The following is a 19,711-nucleotide window of genomic DNA, read 5'->3' on the forward strand; positions in this document are numbered from 1 at the left end:
CCTGTCTCTGACTCCGCCGCACGACAAACAGGAAGACAAAGGGGAACTCCAATACCGATCTGACAAAAAAGTGTCAATTTAACCAACGTGCTTCATTAATTGCAGGTGCTCTAAACAAAAAAAGGAAAGAATATTCAGTTATTTAAGTTATTGATTCATTTTATTTGAGTCAGTGAGTCAGATCATAACTCAGGATAGGAAAATGGGTAAGAATTCTTTTTTCAACTTTAAATCTAAATAATAAACATATGCAAAATTGTGGATGATTTTGTTAGTCAAAGAGAAAACTCATTTCCTGTTGTAAATGTAAACCTCCTTAAAGATTTACCAGTAATGTTTTTTTTGTAAATGTTAAAATGGCAATGATTTTGTCTGAGGGTGTGACTACTGAGAGAGCTGGACGTGAGAAAATCTCAGGGTTTTAACATTAAAGAAACAGGATGGAGATAATGTTTTATTTATATTATTTTTTACTTTTCCTTGTTTTGCTTTCCAGAAAACATCACAATGATGGAAACCTGGGATGGATATGATTATTTTGAGTATACACAAAATTATTCATTACCTGATGAAGAACTGTACCTGTGTTCCTGGTGCTGATGAGCATTCAGCGCTATATGGCCATAGTGCACCCTCTCTCACGCTGGAAGAAAGGACGTTGCTTCACATGCGTTGTTATATGTGCGTGGGTGGTGAGCATTTTGGCAGCGTTGCCAGACACGGTGCACGCTGTAACATATCCTGACTCAGGAGTCTGTACATACAGCAGCATTACTGCACTGGTTGCTATTAAGTATGAATACATTATTGTTTTTGTGTGCGCTTTTTTGGTCATGGCTTTTTGCTACATCAGGATTCTGCAAACCATCTTCAAGTCACCAACAAACCGGAGACACAGAACTACTGGACTCGCCTTCTTTCTAGTAGCTACGTTCTTTATTTGTTGGGCTCCTTTTACCATAATGAGTTTTCTGGAGACCTTAACTCAACAACAGACCTGGTTTCCTAGCCAGGTCTTGAAATATATCTACGCCATCTACATCTGCAAACTTCTGTCTCTCATCCAGTGCTGCCTCAATCCAATGATTTATGGTTTATTTGGTTTAATATTCCGTAAGACGGTGCTAGAGATTTTTCGAAGGCGAGCTACTTCCAATTCAGGCTAAATGGGAAGTGGAGAAAGTCATTCTGACAGTTATGTCAGTTTAAATAATCAACTCCCCTGATTTATTACAACCTGGAACTTCTTGTTCTGAAGACTTGACTTCAGAGGTACTAAAACTTCTAGTAAGAAAATCCTAGCAGGCACCAATAAGAAACCATCAAAGTGAATATTTTGCTGTATCTACTACTTAATAATACATAAGCAGCTCAGTTAATTAATACATTTTTTTAGACCTCAGAGACCACAGTCCTGGCTTCTTGCTTCTTACCTCACCATTCTAACAGTTAACGGTTAATCGTGTGGGCGTGGCTACATTCCAGAGCACTTCCCGCTCCAAACTCAGTTGACCAATAGGGATTTAAGGCGAACGTCGTGTTCTTGATTTTGCAGTTGTCATGTCATGCTTTCTGATCCTCTAGTCATATTCCTGTACCCATATAACACACCAGTCTCATAGACTACACTCTCACAACTGAGTTTCTCTTTAAAACCTGGACACTGATGTGTTATCGGCCTGTGCTGCAAATGCACAATGCAAACTCAGTGCATGATTAAAAATGTATATATTCACATTATAACAAGAATGTTGCTGTTTTCTGATGTGAAAACGATTATTGTTAAAATGGTTTGTAATTGGTTGCAACTGGGTCAGGACAAATATCCTAAGCATACCTCCAAATTTATAACAAAAAGGCTTAAAGACAACAATGCGAAAAGTATCACAGTGGCCACAGTCTTAGACTTTTACTCTAAACTGCTTTAAGACTCTTTATGAATACAACCCCATTATAATATTGCACAATACATGCCTCTTTAGAAAGAAAGCACAACAAAAACAATTACCATGTGATGCACGTAAGGGTTTAAAGCCCGAAGATTAATACATATTCTTTTTGTTCTTCTTTATAACTTTTTTTTCAATGTCAAGTAAAATAGGAAATTACTGAGATGTAACATAACATAGTAGATGTAGATGAGCATTGTCATTATTATGTGTGCTGTCTCACTATAGAAACAAAGAATTCCAAAAAAAATTATGAAAATAAAGCAGACTTGTGGGTTTTTTTGTTCAAACAAAATTATTTATTGATTTTAATGTATATTTTTTACATGCCATACAGATGTGATTGCTTGGGAGGGGGATGAGAATGAGGAATTTGTAAAGAGATGAAGAAACAGAAGGCCGGTTAATGATGATAAAACATATGAATGTTTGTATGCAACAAACTGACGGTTTACAAAAACAATTCTAGCTGAAATAAGAATTCTTTACCCATTTTCCTTACATGAATTATGAGCTGGTTTACTGACGGAAATCTAATGAATCACTTCAATAACTGAAAAGCTATTTAAAAGTTCCTTTCCTGTATTTGTACCGAGTATCTGTAGGATGATCAGAGCGTCGGAGTTCCCCATTTGTCTTCCACTTTTCACACTCTGATTCATAAATCTGCATTTACAATGAAAATCAAAAGGTTGAACTACAGCCACAAGCTGTAAACATGTCTTAACCAATGGAAACGCCCCCCAACCCCCCCCCCCTCCCCCAGAACCCATACAAACCAATTCCTGTTATCATTTCCTGTGTAGGCTGCAATTATAAAACCAGCCAAATTAAAATTCTGTAAATATATAAATGCATGCATACATACATACATACATACATACATACATACATATATACATACATACAGTATATAAAAATATATTATAAAAATCTATATACATGATTAGATATAAATGGTTATATAAAATTCTATAAATTACGTGTAGAGAAAAGAACATAAAGTAATAAAAGAAACAGGGCTGGTGAGGAACACTGTAAACCCTAATGTTGTCTTTACTTAAACAATCAAGTAATCCTGACTAAACATTACTTAACAATTTGCATTTTGGACCCATAACTGAAAAATCACTCGCAAACACGTTTGATTTCATACAGTGTGTACTGATGTCAATCAAAACACCCTCAAGCCTAAAAGTACAGTCTTTGGCAAACCAGCTTTTTGTTTAAGAAAAATGTTTAGGTCTCATTGTTGCAGATTTTGAGTTAGCATTGTTACATTTACATACTCAGTACCTATTAACATAATTAATTCCATTTCCATTACAGTAGGGTGTGTACTGTAATTTCATCCTTTTTGTGAATATTAGTCAATAAAGACATTCAATATGATGTTTAGTATGTTTTATTTCAGTTTGGTATGCTTGCACAAAGCTTAAACAGTCCAAATTAATAAAAACGTAGACAATTCGATTTATCCATCCATCCATCCATCCATCCATCTTCTACCGCTTACTCCTTCTTCAGGGTCGCGGGGGAACCTGGAGCCTATCCCAGGAAGCATCGGGCACAAGGCGGGGTACACCCTGGACAGGGTGCCAGTCCATCGCAGGGCACAATTCGATTTAATTTATAATTATTTTTTATTTCAATTGAATTTTTAAGTTGAGTTCACTTAAATATGTAAGTACACTTGAAATTAACACCAGGTTAAATGAACTTAATTGTTTAAGTACACTATATAAACACCAAGTTTGGTGAACTTAACAATTTAAGTACAGTCTACATGAGTGCCAAGTTAAGTGAACTTAAATATACAAGTTTGGGAGACCCCATTACTCAAGAACATTGAGGGAACAAGTTTACTCAATCAATTGATTTCAGTCAACTTGTTAGGGTTTTCAATGAAGAAATAGAGAAAGAGGAATGAGATACACTGTATTTACATTTACATTACATTTATTCACTTAGCAGACGCTTTTATCCAAAGCGACTTACAAATGAGAAAGATACAAGCAAAGCGATATATCAAGCAGAGAACAATACAAGAAGTGCTACCATACAAGATCTATTAATTGAATTCCAGAAGAAGCAAAGTGCAGAGTAGAGGTGTAAGTGCATATATATATATAAAAAATTTTTATTATGAGTTTGTTAGGTGTTCATGGAAGAGGTGGGTCTTTAGCTGTTTTTTGAAGATGGTGAGAGATTCTGCGGTCCGGATTGAGATTGGAAGTGCATTCCACCACTGAGGAACAGTTAGTGTGAAGGTTCTGGAAAGGGACCTTGCGCCACGCTGAGTTGGAACTGCTAAAACATTTCTGAATATTTTATGTAGTTAATGTATATAACTGCTGATTGATAATGTACAGTGGCTTGCATAAGTTGCATATATTTTCCACATTTTGTAGTGTTACAACCCGAAAATGAAAGGGATGTAATAGGAACTACTTAACAGGTACCCTGGGACTAGCGAGGTGAGGCTGCTTAACCACATTCTGGGTGTTGAGACAGTTCACAGTCTAGAAGACTGAACAAAGTTCTCATACAGTTGTTGTCAGTCTGCATGGTGTATACAGTACATCGCTGAGTCCGCCCCACTCACCTGGCTCTATTGGGGAGCCAGCATCCAAGGCACCATCCTTGTTGGACATCTGAACCTGAGTTGTATCCACTGTTGGGTTAGTTAGTCAAAAAAAAAAAAAAAAAAAAAACCCACTACAGATGATTAATTACTACTTTAAAATTTGTAACTTTTTAGACTAAATGCCATTTTCAGCTACACATGAAAATATTACAAATGAAGATGCATTTTTTAAAAATGTCAACACTATAACTGATGTTGATCCTTTAGATGAAGATCCCAGAGCAAGGTCAGCTTAGTTTAATTACATTTTTATTCACAAAAAATTTAAGCGTGTGTGTGTGTAATTAATGTGTCATGTGACCAAATAAATAAATAAATACACCTACATACAATGTATGCAGGAACCAGGACAGAAAGAGAAACTTGAACTAGGGTAGAAATGGTTCCCGCCTCCCGACACAGTATGGTTTATAACCACAGCCTTGGCAGCCCTTAGCAGTGCACTATATCTCAGACAGACAGCCTTTTTGTGACATATGTTACCTGAGCATTAGTTATGGTAAAATATTCACTTTTAAACCCCCTTTGGTGAATCTACTGCTACATTATGTACGCTTCTCATTTATTGTAGGACACAAAGCAAAGATTATCCAGAAATGTTTGATTGATGTGTTACAGTTAGACAAATGATGGAAATGTGTGATACACATATTCTTACACATACTGTACCTTATCTGTATAAAGGTAAAACTAGTTAATAAAAAATGGGATATTATTTAAGACAACAACAACAACAACAGTAATAATAATTGACAGCAGAAGACCACATCAGGTTCAACTCCTGTGATGAAGATTAGGAAAAATTCACCTGGTCTTTTTCCAGTCTTTCTAGAGTTTGTGTGAGTCTGTACACATAATAGCCTCAGATTATTGTTCCTGGCTGACAGGAGTGGAACCTTATGTGGTCTTCTGCCGTTGTAGCCCATCTACCTCAAGGTCTGATGTGCTCAGTGTTCTGAGATGCTTTTCTGCTCACCACTTTTGTAAAGAGTGCTTATTTGAGTTAGTATGGACTTCCTGTCAGTTCAGACCAGTCTCATTATTTTCCTCTGATGCTTCTCGTCAACAAGGTGTTTCATCATGATGTTCTCCCATTCCCATTGGTGCAGAGTTTAAAGTAGCTACGCTTTGAAAAATCTCTCGCACTCTCTTGCGAAATTTTACACCAAGTATACCATAGATCACTGGATTGAGGCAGGATCGGGTGTAAGCCAGATGACAGCAGATGTAGCTGGCATAATTGAGATGTTTTGAAAATGTTATTTGAAAAACATAACTTAAGGTCTCCAGAAAATACACTATGTTATAAGGAGCCCAAGAAATAACGAATGTAGCTACCAGAAGGAAGGTGAGTCCAGCAGTTCTGTGCCTCTGGTTTGGTGGTGATTTCATGACGGTTTGCAGAATCCTGATGTAGCAAATAACCATGAACAAAAAGGCACACAGAAAAACAATGCTCTCTTTAAATGTAATAACCTGAAATGGAGTTTTGCTGCTGAATATACAGCCTCTTGAATAACGAAATACTGTGGCAAGCCAGAAAATAGAATTCAATGCTGCCAAGGTGCTCATGACCCACGCACAAATAAGAACACGTGTTACACAAGATCTTTTCTTCCAGCCTGAGTGAGGGTGCACCATGGTTGTGTACTGCTGAATGGTCATCAACACCAGGAGCAGCATATTGCTGTAAAATCCAACTAAGAAAATACAGTATACCACAGTGCATGCTGCGTCTCCAAAAGTCCAACCCCAAGTAAGTTCGTAGACCAAGAACAGCAGTCCGACAGTGAACAGCAGGTCTGATAGAGCCAAGTTGAGTATGAAGATGCTGGTCAGTGAACGTAGTTTCATATAGCATACACTGATCACAACAGCCAGGGTGTTACCAATGAGACTGAGGACGATCACAATGCTGAGTATGCTGGTTTCTGAAAATCCAAGCAAGGATAAGTAAACAATGTTTGTTTGAAATCATTTTGACATTTTCTACTATATATAGTTCTGAATTCTGAACTGAAATTAGTTTCTTTTGATGCATGTATCTGAAACAGAAGTAAAGTTCTAGCATTTTAAAATCTGATTAATCCCAAAAGTGAAAAAGCCAGAAAATTGCATTTAAATATTTCATACCAATTCCACTGAAAGATACTCCGCCTACCATTACATTCCAACTTGACTCATTTCTCATTTTGATTATCAGCGCCACCCACATCGGGTTCTCTCCCTTTCATCACAGGTTCAAATTTTAGTTGAATTTAATGTTCATTCCCAAAACAAGTTCTCATTAACACTTACATTATAGGAGCTATAAACAGCCAGTCCCTCACAAAGTCATTCTTTCTTGCACTTTCTTGAAGTTATTAAGACAAATCTTGCGACTGACTGTTACAAAGCGCTGACCCTAGAGACTCCTTCCATGACTGGTACTGTAAATAAACCTCTTACAGAAAACTTCATCATATTAACAATTCTACGTCTTTGTTACGTAAAAACACACTTTCTTATAAAAACCAAAACCAGTTCAATAGAGTTGATGTGTTATTAAAATGAGCACATTCTTATAATTCACGAATTCTAACGAGCGCATGAATATACACCTGGAAGTTGAATTATAGCCAGAATTACTGTCTTAGAAAGTTAAACAACATGTTTTAACCAATCAGACAATTCAAGAGCATGTGTTATAAAGAACAATATATCAAATTAGTGGCTTTGTTGTTTGTATGCAACAAACTGACAGTGGCTATATTTTATACTCCCTTATTACAGGTTATACTGTGATGGTAGACGTGATCAGTACTGAATCAGAGACAAAGAATCATTCGAGTCTGTTAATTATCAGTGCTGTTAAAGGTAATATATATATATATATATATATATATAATTTAAATAAGAGTTCTTACCCATTTTCCTTTCCTGTATTATGACCTGGTTTACTGCCTGATGTCAAATGAAGGACTTAAAAGACTGAAATCACTAAAGTTCCTTTCCTATTACTTCTAGGACAATCAAAGGTAGGACAATCAAAGTGTCAGAGTTCCCCTTTCTCTTCCTCTTTTCACAATGTGCTTCATAATGCTGTTTTTAAAATGACACTCAGATTACAGTAAAAAGGAAGAAGCACAGACACATGCCGTAAACATGTCTGAACAAATTCTTCTGCAGTATTAGGTTTTGAGGTTTGAGTAACTGGAACTCATAGACCCAAAGCTCCACCCCCTTTCAACCTAAGTTCCTGTGAATGTTTCTACATCTCAGAAGAGCACAGATCTGGGGAATTTGGAGTCAACACCTTGAACTATTTGCCATGCTCATATGTTCAAACCGTTCCTGAAACATTTCTGCAGTGTGGCATGGTATATTATCCTGCTGAAAGAGGACACTGCCATTAGGGAATACCACTGTCATGAAGAAGTGTACTTGGTCTGCAACAATGTTAAGGTACAGTAGGTGATACATGTCAAAGTAACATACACATGAATGCCAGGACCCAAGGTTTTCCAGCAGAACATTGCCCAGAGCATCACACTTCTTCCACCAGCTTCCCCAGATAAGTGATGCACACGCACATGGCCGTCCACATGATGGAAAATAAAATGTGATTCATCAGACCAGGCCACCTTCATTTCTCTGTGGTCCAATTCTGATGCTCATGTGCCCAATGTAGACACTTTCGGTGATATACGAGGGTCAGCATACATTTACATTATTCATTTAGCAGACGCTTTTATCCAAACTGAGGAAATACAAGCAAAAATGAGGAAACAAAAGCAAAGTCATGTGACCTCAACATAAATACACCTGCGCTAAGTAAAGCGTATGCAGGAACCAGGACAGAAATTAAACTGGGGCTGAATCACAAACCTTTATAGTGCACTCTGTGTGGTTTATAACAACAGCTTTTACACCCTTTATAGTGCACTATATATGAGCATTATATGATAGTTCTTGAGTATTAATTATGGTTCTTACTTTTAAAACCTATAATGAATCTGTTGCTTTCATACAGTAAGTATAATTCTTATTTTTAAGGATTGAATTGTATCTTTTAACAGAAAGCACAGATTATCCAGAAATGTTTTATTCATGTGTTGTTATAGTTAATATTTATAAATATAATATTAGAAAAAATGTACAATCCCCATGTTTTAAAGCATATAGTTAATGTCAGTAGAGTTACTAGGTGATCGCCACTGCAAAACATTTAAACTTAATGAACATTAATGTTAAAGAAATAAATATATGTTTAGATATATACTACACTATACTTTAATTATAAACCCAAACAATCTAGCTAGTGATCAGTCATTTAGCAGTTGGTTTGTTATTCTCCAGTGTAGTCTTTATAAAATACAACCAACACTAGCTGTGGTATAAGAGGAATATTGTTTCCTGTAAGAGCATGTCCTTGTGTTTTTTGCTTTTTATAATTTATATATGTATATATAAATTAAATGCAAATGAATTCAGTAAATAGTAACTGCTTTAGACAATATGTTTAGGTTATATATAAAGTGGGGTCCAGAAGTCTGAGAGCACGAGGGAAAATCTTTCTATTTTGCATTCTTTTCTATTTTAATAGCACAATTTTCAGTACAAATTATATTATTGACAACAACTTGAGTGAAAAGTATAATATTTGAAATATTTTCTCACGTCCACTATGGACAATTCCTCCCTAGACCACCAGAGGGCACCCTCACTCATTTTTTTGAATTTCTACTTTTGTTATCTTCTCCATTTCCTACTTGATTGTGTTCATCTGTTTTGTTTCCCCAAATAGTTCCCTATTTAAAGTTCTGTGTTTTCCCTCCTTACTTTTGGTGCATTGTGCATATTTGGTATTTGGTTTTGTTATGTTATTTGTACCATGTGTGGTGTTTTTATTTTCATGTAGAGTTTTCTCTGCCTTGCCTCACCCAGCTTTAGTTTCACTTCTTCAAGTCTTCATTTTTTTTGTTGTTGTTTTATTATTAAAAGAAATTCCGCAAAGTGTGGAGAAAGAAAGAGTCTTGCGCATGATCCAAAACATACAAGCTCATAGACATAGTGTTTGGGCTTGCATGACTGCTTTTGGAACGGGATCACTAATCTTTATTCATGATGTAACACATGATTGCATGAATTCCTTCCTGAATTAACCTCTTAAACCCTCAGTGCCCATTTGTGTAGGTTATACAGTACTCAGGGTGAACTTTATCTTCAGCTCATTTATTTTGCTGCAAACACCTTGGTAAAAAAAGAAGGGATAAAAACCATTTCCACTTCTTCCATCAATACAGATACCTTCACTTTTCATAAATAGTTTTGCAATGTTTGGAAAACATTAGAACTTTTTCATCGTTCTAACACAGTCTCACATGTAAATTACGGTGTTTATTTCCAAATGCCACAAAATGTACACCAATTTAAAGAACCACAATTACATTTGGTAATTGTGGTAATTACATCATGGAGCTTTTAAACTATATTTATGTATGCGCATACGTACTTAAACCATCTCGCTGATTCTGTGCCATTTATTGGCTCTGACCAGCATTGCTATCCTAAATATGTTGTCATTTTGTCTATATGTTATTGTGTTCTACATTGTAGATTTGTCCATTCTAAAACATATAGCTTATAATTTATGTAGCTACCACAATTTGCTCGACGTTACCATAATTTGTTTAACATAACGTTATTGCTGTATTATTGTCTGGTATGTTTCTATTTCTAAACAAGAGTGCAAGCCCCTGGCAGTGACCAATAACAAACATATTTTTCTTTATACTTTTTATTCATTTTTTGTAAAAGTTATAATGCAATAGTTACAGTTACACCCGGATTATTTGTAATATATCATGATATAAATTATAGCGTAACAAAGAAACCTCTCAATTAAAGCATATGCAACATATTAAAGCTAGACATAGCTTCAATCAAAAATTTAGAGTATATAGAGTCAAATTTAGAGTAAGAGTCCAAGAGTAACTCACAATTTGTCTAATGTTAATGTAAAAATGTAATGTAAATGTAAAAAACAAACAAACAAACAAACAAAATGCTGCTGATGAAGAGTAGTTAGAGCCCATGATTTTAATATAACAAAGAAAGTTAGAGAATAAATGTATACAGCATGAGCAACAATAACAAAATCTGTGAAGCTACACACAGATTTTTAATCAACTTAAACTTCAGGAGTTATCTTAACTTGTTTGTGTAGACTTTGGCCTGTTAAGTCACAGTCATCTGTCTTGAGCCAATAGGAAACAAGCAGGCAGGTCTGTGGTCATTATTAGAATTATAAATATATGCACAGAGCTGGTTATTATTAAGTTGTTATTTTTCATATCCACAAACATATTTTAGGTGTTTGTAGTCAAATAAAATTGCGAGTTTTATTTTCTCATTTCTATCTTAGCAATGTTGGCATATCTGAAGTCAAATCTCTTTTTTTTGTAATAACTTATATTTTAATGTACAGTAATGTATATACTAAGATATAGTACCATATAATAACGTACAGTGACTTACCAATGTAAAGTAACTTATTTATTTATTTAATTATTTATTTATTTTGTCTTTAATTTATTTATTCATTTTCATATGGTTCATTTACATGTGATTCATTTACATGTGATTCATTTAGATGTGATTCATTAACGTATGATTCATTTACATGTGATTCATTTTCACGAGATTCATATTCAAGTGATTCATTTACATGTGATTCATTTACGTATGATTCATTTACATGTGATTCATTTTCATGAGATTCATTTTCATGTGATTCATATTCAAGTGATACATTTTCATGTGATTCATTTACGTATGATTCATTTACATGTGATTCATTTTCATGAGATTCATTTTCATGTGATACATTTTCATGTGATTCATTTACGTATGATTCATTTACATGTGATTCATTTACTAATTTGCTTCTCTTTAAATCCAGTTTTAGACTGTGATATTACAAAGGTCTTTCCAGATTATTACTTGCTACACTGTATGAGATAACCCCAGTAAAATTGCCTGAATTCTATAATATAATTTGTTCACCATGTTAGGTTTAAATCCTCTAAAAACAGATTCGCAATTAAATAACATTACATCCTTCAAAGCATTGGCATGTTCTGCTTACTCTCACAATCCTCCAAACACCCACACCCAAAGTCTCCATAAACAAATGAGACAGCAGTGTATCCTACAAAAACCGAACGTTGTCCACAATGTGAAAACAACTCGGAGAGTAAACTGGACTAACCAACAAAATTACCAAGACTGATAAACAGTCTGCACACAATAATAAGTATAATGTCCTTACCTTTTAAGACTTGTAACAAATAATATAACAGTGTAGCACGTAAAGCCGAGGAGATAACACTAATAAAATTAAATAAACAGAAACTCTAACCCGGTCAGAGCATCAAAACAGACAACCACATTAACACAGAAGTAAATTTAAGAGGAGTAAGTCCACAAAATCTAGGCGAAGTAATGCAACGACAATATCTTCAATAAAAATCCAAATACTGTAGAGCTGGAAGGCCGAGTGCAAAAAATAAAAATAATAGAAGAGCGAAAAAGACTCCGCTGTGTAGGTGAAGTCAAATCTTAAGAGCAAGTGAAGTTAAAGGACATTATTTATTTGAAAAGAAATCATAATTTATGTCCAGCTCTGGGACTTAATTATTTTAACTGTCAGAATGGCAATCTACCATCCTCATTTGTGCAACGTTTAAAGTAGCTCGCCTTTGAAAAACCTCTCGCGCTGTCTTATGGAATTTTAGACCAAATAACCCATAGATCACTGGATTGAGGCAGCATCGGGTGAAAGCCAAAAGTTGGCAGATGTAGCTGGCGTATTGGAGACGTAAGTCTTCACACTGTGTGATAAACTTGATCTCATGATGAATTAAGACGTGAAGAAAATTCATTATGTTATAAGGAGCCCAACAAATAAAGAACGTAGCTACCAGAAAGAAGGCGAGTCCAGTAGTTCTGTGTCTCCGGTTTGTTGGTGACTTGAAGATGGTTTGAAGAATCCTGATGTAGCAAAAAGCCATGACCACAAAGGTGCACACAAAAACAATGCTCTCTTCATATGAGACAGCAACAAACACAGTATTGCTGTTGGACGTGCAGTATAATAAAAGAAGGCTTTCTGAATCAGAGATTGGTATGCTGTGCACTGAACCTGGCAACGCTGCCAAGACGCTCACCACCCACAGGATGACGAGAACGAGTGTGAAGCAGCGTCCTTTCTTCCAGCGTGAGAGTGGGTGCACTACGGCCATGTAGTGCTGAATGCTCATCAGCACCAGGAACACCATGCTGCTGTAAAATCCAGCTGACAAAGCGAAGTGGATAACTTTACACATTGCATCTCCAAAAGTCCAACCCCAGGAATATTCGTAGTAGACCCGGAACGGCAGTCCGACAGTGACCACCAGTCCGACGGTGAACAGCAGGTCTGACAGAGCCAAGTTGATGATGAAGATGTTGGTCAGTGATCTAATATTCCTACAGAATACACTGATTACAATAACCAGGATGTTACCCAAGAGACTGAGGGCGATCACAATGCAGAGGATTATGGGAATTGCAATGTGTCTATATTCAGCCTCATATCTGTTGTTACAGGGAACTTCATTATAATAAGGATAATTAAATGAATCATTATACTCAAATCCATACTGACGCTCCAACGGTGTTTCTGAAAAGCAAAGCACGGATTAGTGAACAAACGTCTTTTCCTTCCTGTTTCTCTCACATTAAAGCCGTTCAACTTGAGTGGATTCTGCTCTTTCAGTCAGTAACAGAGAGAATCTGATCACAAACTGAATTAATTAGACCTTGCCAAGGCAAGCTTAGAAAGTAGCCTAAGGAAAAATATTTCCAAATCATTTTTGTAAAATATATGTATAGCTATATTTTTAAATAGAATGTGGCAGTAAAAGTTTTTTTTTTTTGGCTATTTTCTACAATTTATCTCACACCACCACACAATTCTAATGACATTTTGTGAAAAAATTCTAGTTGAAATATGAATTCTTACCCATTTTCCTTTCCTGAGATATGACCTGGCCCACTGACTCAAGTAAAATGAATCTGTAACTTAAATCACTGAACTTACTTCTGTTTTCTCTTCCAGTTTATTACACTGACTAGGTGTAAAGCCAACCACATAATTAATTTAGACTTCCTTGGTAAATCACAGTGTTGGAGTTCCCCTTCTTCTTCTTCTTCTTCTTCTTCTTCTTCTTCTTCACAGGCTGGCCTTCATAAATCTGCTTTTACAGTGATTCTCCAAGCAAAACAAGAAAAGGTTTAATCAAAGATATATCTGCCTTAAACATGCCAGGACACATTAATCTGAGAGTAGAGGAGAGTGGCGTAAGCTGTCACGCTGTTCATCCCTCCAACACCAGAGGCAACACAAAAAATAGATAGCTGACTTGATGTCCTGTCCAATGGTGCCTGTAATTTTTTACTTACATCCTTTTATACATACACTGAGACTTAACAGTGGCGGGAATAGCATAGTGGAAAAAACTAAATCTAACTAGTTTCATAAGAAAGTTGAGTCTCCAAAATCAACTCAAAATCATTGGTATTGGGCAGAAAATGGCAGTCTTGCTCTGTGTAAAAGCGCACGTCAACAACATCTTCGCCGTAGTTATGGAGATTCAGTCACATGGTTTTTAAAATGGTCAATTTATCCTTTTTGTATTTAATCATTTATACAATACCAAATCATAGATGTTGTTGAAATACACATACTTTGTGTTCTGTTGTGGCACACCAACCTAATGTGTACTGTATACATGCAAAATTTTTAATATATCAGGGGGAAAAAAATACAATAAGCAACATGCTTTAAAGCATATAGCTAATGTAACTAGACTTGCTAGGTGATATCCACTGCAACACACATACATATATAATGTTTAATTTTAGATATTTCCTTACTCACAAACCTAAACTATACTTTATTTATAAACCAAATAATCTACATCTAGTCACATACTAGCTAGTTTGTCATTCTACAGTATTGCTGCAGCATGTCCGCCTATATAAAATACAACGAACTATGAGATGTGCGTTACATATTATTTTTATTTACAGGACTTTAATGGAGGAACAAATGCAAAATCAACAAGCAAAAACATTATTTGCATTTCATAATTACTGTCTGGTCGGTTTAGCCACTGAAATTGATGCAGGAAGTGCAAAAAAAAAAACCTTATACAGTTAAACAACAACAAAAAAAAAAACAGGAAACATTTAATCTATGGAGAAAAAATAACTTTATTTATCCTGTACTATGTTCATCAGATAGGAAAATGACTAAACCTGTAATATTTTACAATATTATAGTCTATAGTTACACTCTTGCATAAGCAATGCTTAAAAGAAGAAAAAAAAAGCAGTTCATTATTGAATAACAATAAATAAAAATAAAAAATGAACAATATCGTCCGTGTTTAAATTGCTAAGACAGTTGATTGAAAGACAAGAAATGAATTCGAAATCAATCTGTGTCACAGACATCCCTGATTTCAATAAATCTGATGCTTTATTATCATAATTTACATAATGAAAGAAGCTGAGACATTTGTGAAACAGAAGAAAAAGGCACCAACAAGATTAAATTCCCAAACACTTTTTACAGTGTGTTCATCAGGTAACATAGAAATTAAGAAACAAGAAACCGTGAATACACTTATTATTGTTAGAAGGTTCTCACCATGATCAGCACAGATCAGTTAGTCGCCTCTCTGAGCACCTTACTCACAGAGCTGCTCAGTTTGTATGTGGGTTTGTTTGAAACCTAAATACATGTTCTTAGTGGAAAATGCAAATCATTCTTAACTCCTTAAGGAAATTTAACAACGAAGAACGGCCTGAGGCAAATTCTGCAGAAAGGGGATAGTCCTTCAAGAGTGTGCTGAAATAGCTGCTGTTGATGCTAATAGGTGTTCTATAGAAATTCTCAAAATAGCAAAACAAAACCACATATGATAAATTGCCCCTGGGTGTAAATGTGTGTGTGTGTGTGTGTGTGTGTGTGTGTGTGTGTTTGTGTGTGCGTATGTGTGTCCGTACATGGTGCTGTTAACCAAGAATTGTATATATTAGAAGAGATAGAATTGATTTGCAAAAGTTAAAATATCTTACTATTGCTCATTTGCAATAATAAATCTGACTAGCTAGCCAGCTAAATATTTCACGCTAAACCTAGCTAGTTATTACAGCACATTAGCCTAATATTGTCTGATGAACGACCTTGTTATTTTTAAATACAAACAGCAAAAGAATCAGTAATTTAGATAATAACTGGTAATTCATTACTGTCGATTAAACTTTCTAAAGGTTAACATTAACCCCAAAGCAAATACAGGTTCATAGTTAGCTAGCTAAATATTAATTAACACTTGTAGACCCTTTGCTAGCTAGACACATAGCAAACGTTAGCTTGTGTTAACTAAAAACGAAGCATTTGCTAGATAAATAGTTATTGGTTTTCTATTGCTGGCGAATATTTGCTTAATCTAAACAAAATTCCATTGTACAGGCAAACTAAAATGATGCATTTTTGCTTCTAAGCTCAGATTAGGATGTATATTAACATGTATCTGGTATTATTAAGGCTGCAATACACATGATTTGAAATGCATTGCTTTTTACCAGCATATTGCAGGTTTACTGTTTATGATCATATATAAAATATGGCCATTATCATCATATATAAAAACAAAAACAAAAAAAACAATATTTTTTTTTCTTCTAATACTAAACCCAACAATCTGTCAAACAGAAGTAGTAAAATGTTATCACTGACTTCATAGCTGGGGTGAATGTAACATTAAATCATCTGAAAACATGGGTTAAAACTACAAAAAATGTCTTTTGCTATTTACATAACGTAAAACGCAGCGAAATACAATTTTAATTTGACACAAACTAAAGAACATTGTTCTGTTTTTAATCCAAACATATCATTCCTATAGCTTGTTTACAGCATATTAAGTTAAATGGAAATGAAATCGATAAGCAGTACTTGCATTCAGTGGAAATGGAAGGAAATCTTTACACGCGATTTTCTCCCTTTTCGCTTTTCAGAGGCAAGCAGATTTTGAAATGCTGCTTTAAAACTTTACTTTTGGTTTTTGATTCATGCAAAAGGGGAAACCGATGTTTCAGTTCTGGGAAGCTTGTAGCTTTATGAACTTTCTATAGATCGTGTGAAGGGTTTTCCCAAATGGTTTACCAAATGGGATAAGCACAGTATATTTGGTAGTCAAATACACTCCAAGCCAAGTTTGACATTCTCTCCCTAGGTTATAAATCACTGCTAGTGCACTGATTTGAATGATATATGTGCCACAAGAAAAACAGTCAGCCAAGTGGAAATCACTTTACACAGCACTGAATGAGTGAGTACAGAAACCAGAACAGTACAAGTGAAGGTTTTTGAGATATACACTCAGTATATTTTGTGCTTATTATGTACACCTTGTATCTACTGTACATTCACATGATAATCAGAGTGAGGAATGGAGAATGGAGTCAGGAGCCTGCTCAGAAAACAGGTTAAACCACTATTATGTATTTTTCTATCATTTCATCGAACTTTATCCGGGTTTATGCTTCATTCAGGACAGGATTACAAAGCTTGCATAAAGGTTTTGTATTGTGGGGTGCAGAGGAGAGGCAGTTTGGTAAAACATCTCTAACAAGCCATACACACTTTCAGCATTTGAGCACTAGTGTGTGATGTGTGAAAGCCCTTACCACTTTTCTTACTACTTCCTGTTTGCTTATTGATTTGTCTATAGAACCTTTGGCAAAACATAAACTTTCAGATTTTTTTAGTGTCTTACACACACACACACACACACACACACACACACTGCCCCATGCTGGCATGGTCAGTAGTGTTTGAAAACTAGCTCAGTGATTTTAAAATAAAATAAAATAAAGATTTTGTATTACTGTACTGTATACCGAATGTACCTGTTAAGGCAAGGTACCCATTTTAATTGGTTTTGGCTTTTAATTTCATCCTTTAATACATTATTTATTTGATGCAAGCTTATTCATGACATTAGTGAATCAAATTTCAATAACAGGATTAAAAAAAAAAATCTACATTTTCCCACTTTATCATCACCGTATTCTAATATTATTTGAACACAGTAGACTGGGTAAAATGACTACATATTAAGTAACATTCTATGATTCATTTCTAACAGCACTAACAACACTAACAGGGTTTAGAACATAGCCTTCAATATTTTGATAACTCAATGAAATTTCAGAAGAAAACCACAAATCAACTAGCCAAACAGTCTGGTGCTTAAATCAAACTCTATGATGTCACAGTAATCAAGTCATGTTATTTCTATCAAATGGTTCCTTCTACAAGGGCTTCGTAACATAAGTTTTGACTTATCGCTTATCAGGCCTGGAAAAAAAAATGCTGCTCATATAAAGTGTCCCAGGTTGTGTCCCAATGTCCCAAAATACCTGAGTTCACTTTATATTACACTCCTTGGTGCTAGGGGGTGCAGAACTTAAATATTGTGTCTTGCGACTGCAGCAGGTGTAACTATTGCTGCAGGTCTACAATATCATCCATTTATCCAGAAAGAAAATGTGATGTAGTAAATAAATAAACAGATAAGTAAATGTTACATGATAGCTGGGTAACTAGTATTCCCAAACACCAAAGACCTTACAAATGCTAAATCCCTGGGAAATTTTTATTTTAAATCATACACCAGAGCATTTCTTTTCTTTTTCTTCTTCCTTTCCGTTCGCAACTTCTTCTTCATGCCGGAAGGCTGCAAAATGCATTACTGACACCTGCAAGTCAGAATGACAAAAGACTGCAATTATTCTCTGGCAAAAACAATAGTCTATCACAAAATGAGTCACACAAAGACACTTCATTCTGCTGCTTTGGTCAGCAGTCACATAATCAATAAGTACAAGGAAACCAGTTCCATTCACATCCATACACACCCATGCCTTAAGATGAGGTGGTATGCTTCAGTTCCTTCCATTCTCCATAGTCTTGTCCTCCTATCATTCTGCTACAAGTTCATCTTCATCTCATCTGTCCATAAAATGTTGCTCCAGAAATGCACATGCTTTTAGATGTTTTAGCAAACTCTAATCTGGTCTTCCTATTCTGTATTTACTCTGATGAAGTCTTCTCTTGATTGCTGACTTTGACACACATACACCTACCTCCAGCACTTGTGAATCTGTTTTTCTTCACCAGGAAAAAATCATCCACCACAGCTGTTTTTTCCATGGTCTTCCAGACCTTTTGGTGTTCCTGAGTTCGCCAGTGTGTTCGCGAATTAATTATTTTTTTTTTGATGGTTCTGTTTTAATTTTTCAGACTATTGATGGCTTGCTTCACCGGCAGTGACAGCTCATATTGAGAGTTAACAGCAACAGATTTCAAACGCAAATGTCACACTTGAAATCAACTCTAGCGCAAACCTGGCCATGGAACAGCTGAGCAGTCAAGTATCCTATTACTTTTTGGACGACGTATAAAATGTGCAGTAATTCCCACACCGTTCACCCAGTTTGCATGGAAATAACGTCAAATTAAACAGGAAAGTCTGCACTTTGAAATGGTCTTTGTTATTTCATTTCAACTGCAATATACTGTGGTAAACAGCTAAAATGAACATTTATTGACCTGACTGGATATCCAAAAAATAAAGTAAACCTAAATGTAAATTGTTATATACATGCTTACCCTACTCCTAACCATAACTTTACCTGGGACAATATGAATTTCATCTGAATTGGTTTGTTGAAATTATTATAAAATTCGTATAATCAGGAGACTGTTGAGCCATTTAACATAAAAGGTTAAAACATTTAGCAAATAAGCAATAAAATAAGCAATAGGCCTCGTACAGGAAAATAATTATTGAATAATTTAATTACAGCAGGCTCTATTGTCATAGCAACACCTTCTGACAAATCAGAATCAAGAATTCAACAGTGTTTTGGTCTAAACGTGCTTAATTTATGGCATCGCTATAAAAAGGCGACAGAGATCTTACCCTCTGTTAAATTTTCCGTTGTGGTTGGC

The 19,711-nt window shown here is 35.3% G+C and overlaps 2 protein-coding genes across 2 annotated transcripts; one reads left to right on the forward strand and one right to left on the reverse strand.

Moving 5' to 3' along the window:
• Positions 1–362: 362 nt before the first annotated feature.
• Positions 363–2,688, forward strand: LOC128619402 (chemokine XC receptor 1-like). The gene is made up of 2 exons (XM_053643577.1): positions 363–418; positions 575–2,688. Exons 1-2 carry the CDS (start codon positions 363–365, stop codon positions 1,164–1,166), a joined length of 648 nt encoding a protein of 215 aa, XP_053499552.1. The 3' UTR covers positions 1,167–2,688.
• Positions 2,689–11,089: 8,401 nt separating this feature from the next.
• On the reverse strand, positions 11,090–16,060 carry LOC128619349 (chemokine XC receptor 1-like). The gene is made up of 2 exons (XM_053643494.1): positions 13,643–16,060; positions 11,090–13,300 (listed from the first exon to the last, which is right to left on the reverse strand). Exons 1-2 carry the CDS (start codon positions 13,644–13,646, stop codon positions 12,279–12,281), a joined length of 1,026 nt encoding a protein of 341 aa, XP_053499469.1. The 5' UTR covers positions 13,647–16,060; the 3' UTR covers positions 11,090–12,278.
• Between the last annotated feature and the right edge of the window lie 3,651 nt (positions 16,061–19,711).

Source organism: Ictalurus furcatus, chromosome 15 (assembly GCF_023375685.1).
Source record: "Ictalurus furcatus strain D&B chromosome 15, Billie_1.0, whole genome shotgun sequence".
Lineage (NCBI taxonomy): Eukaryota > Metazoa > Chordata > Actinopteri > Siluriformes > Ictaluridae > Ictalurus > Ictalurus furcatus.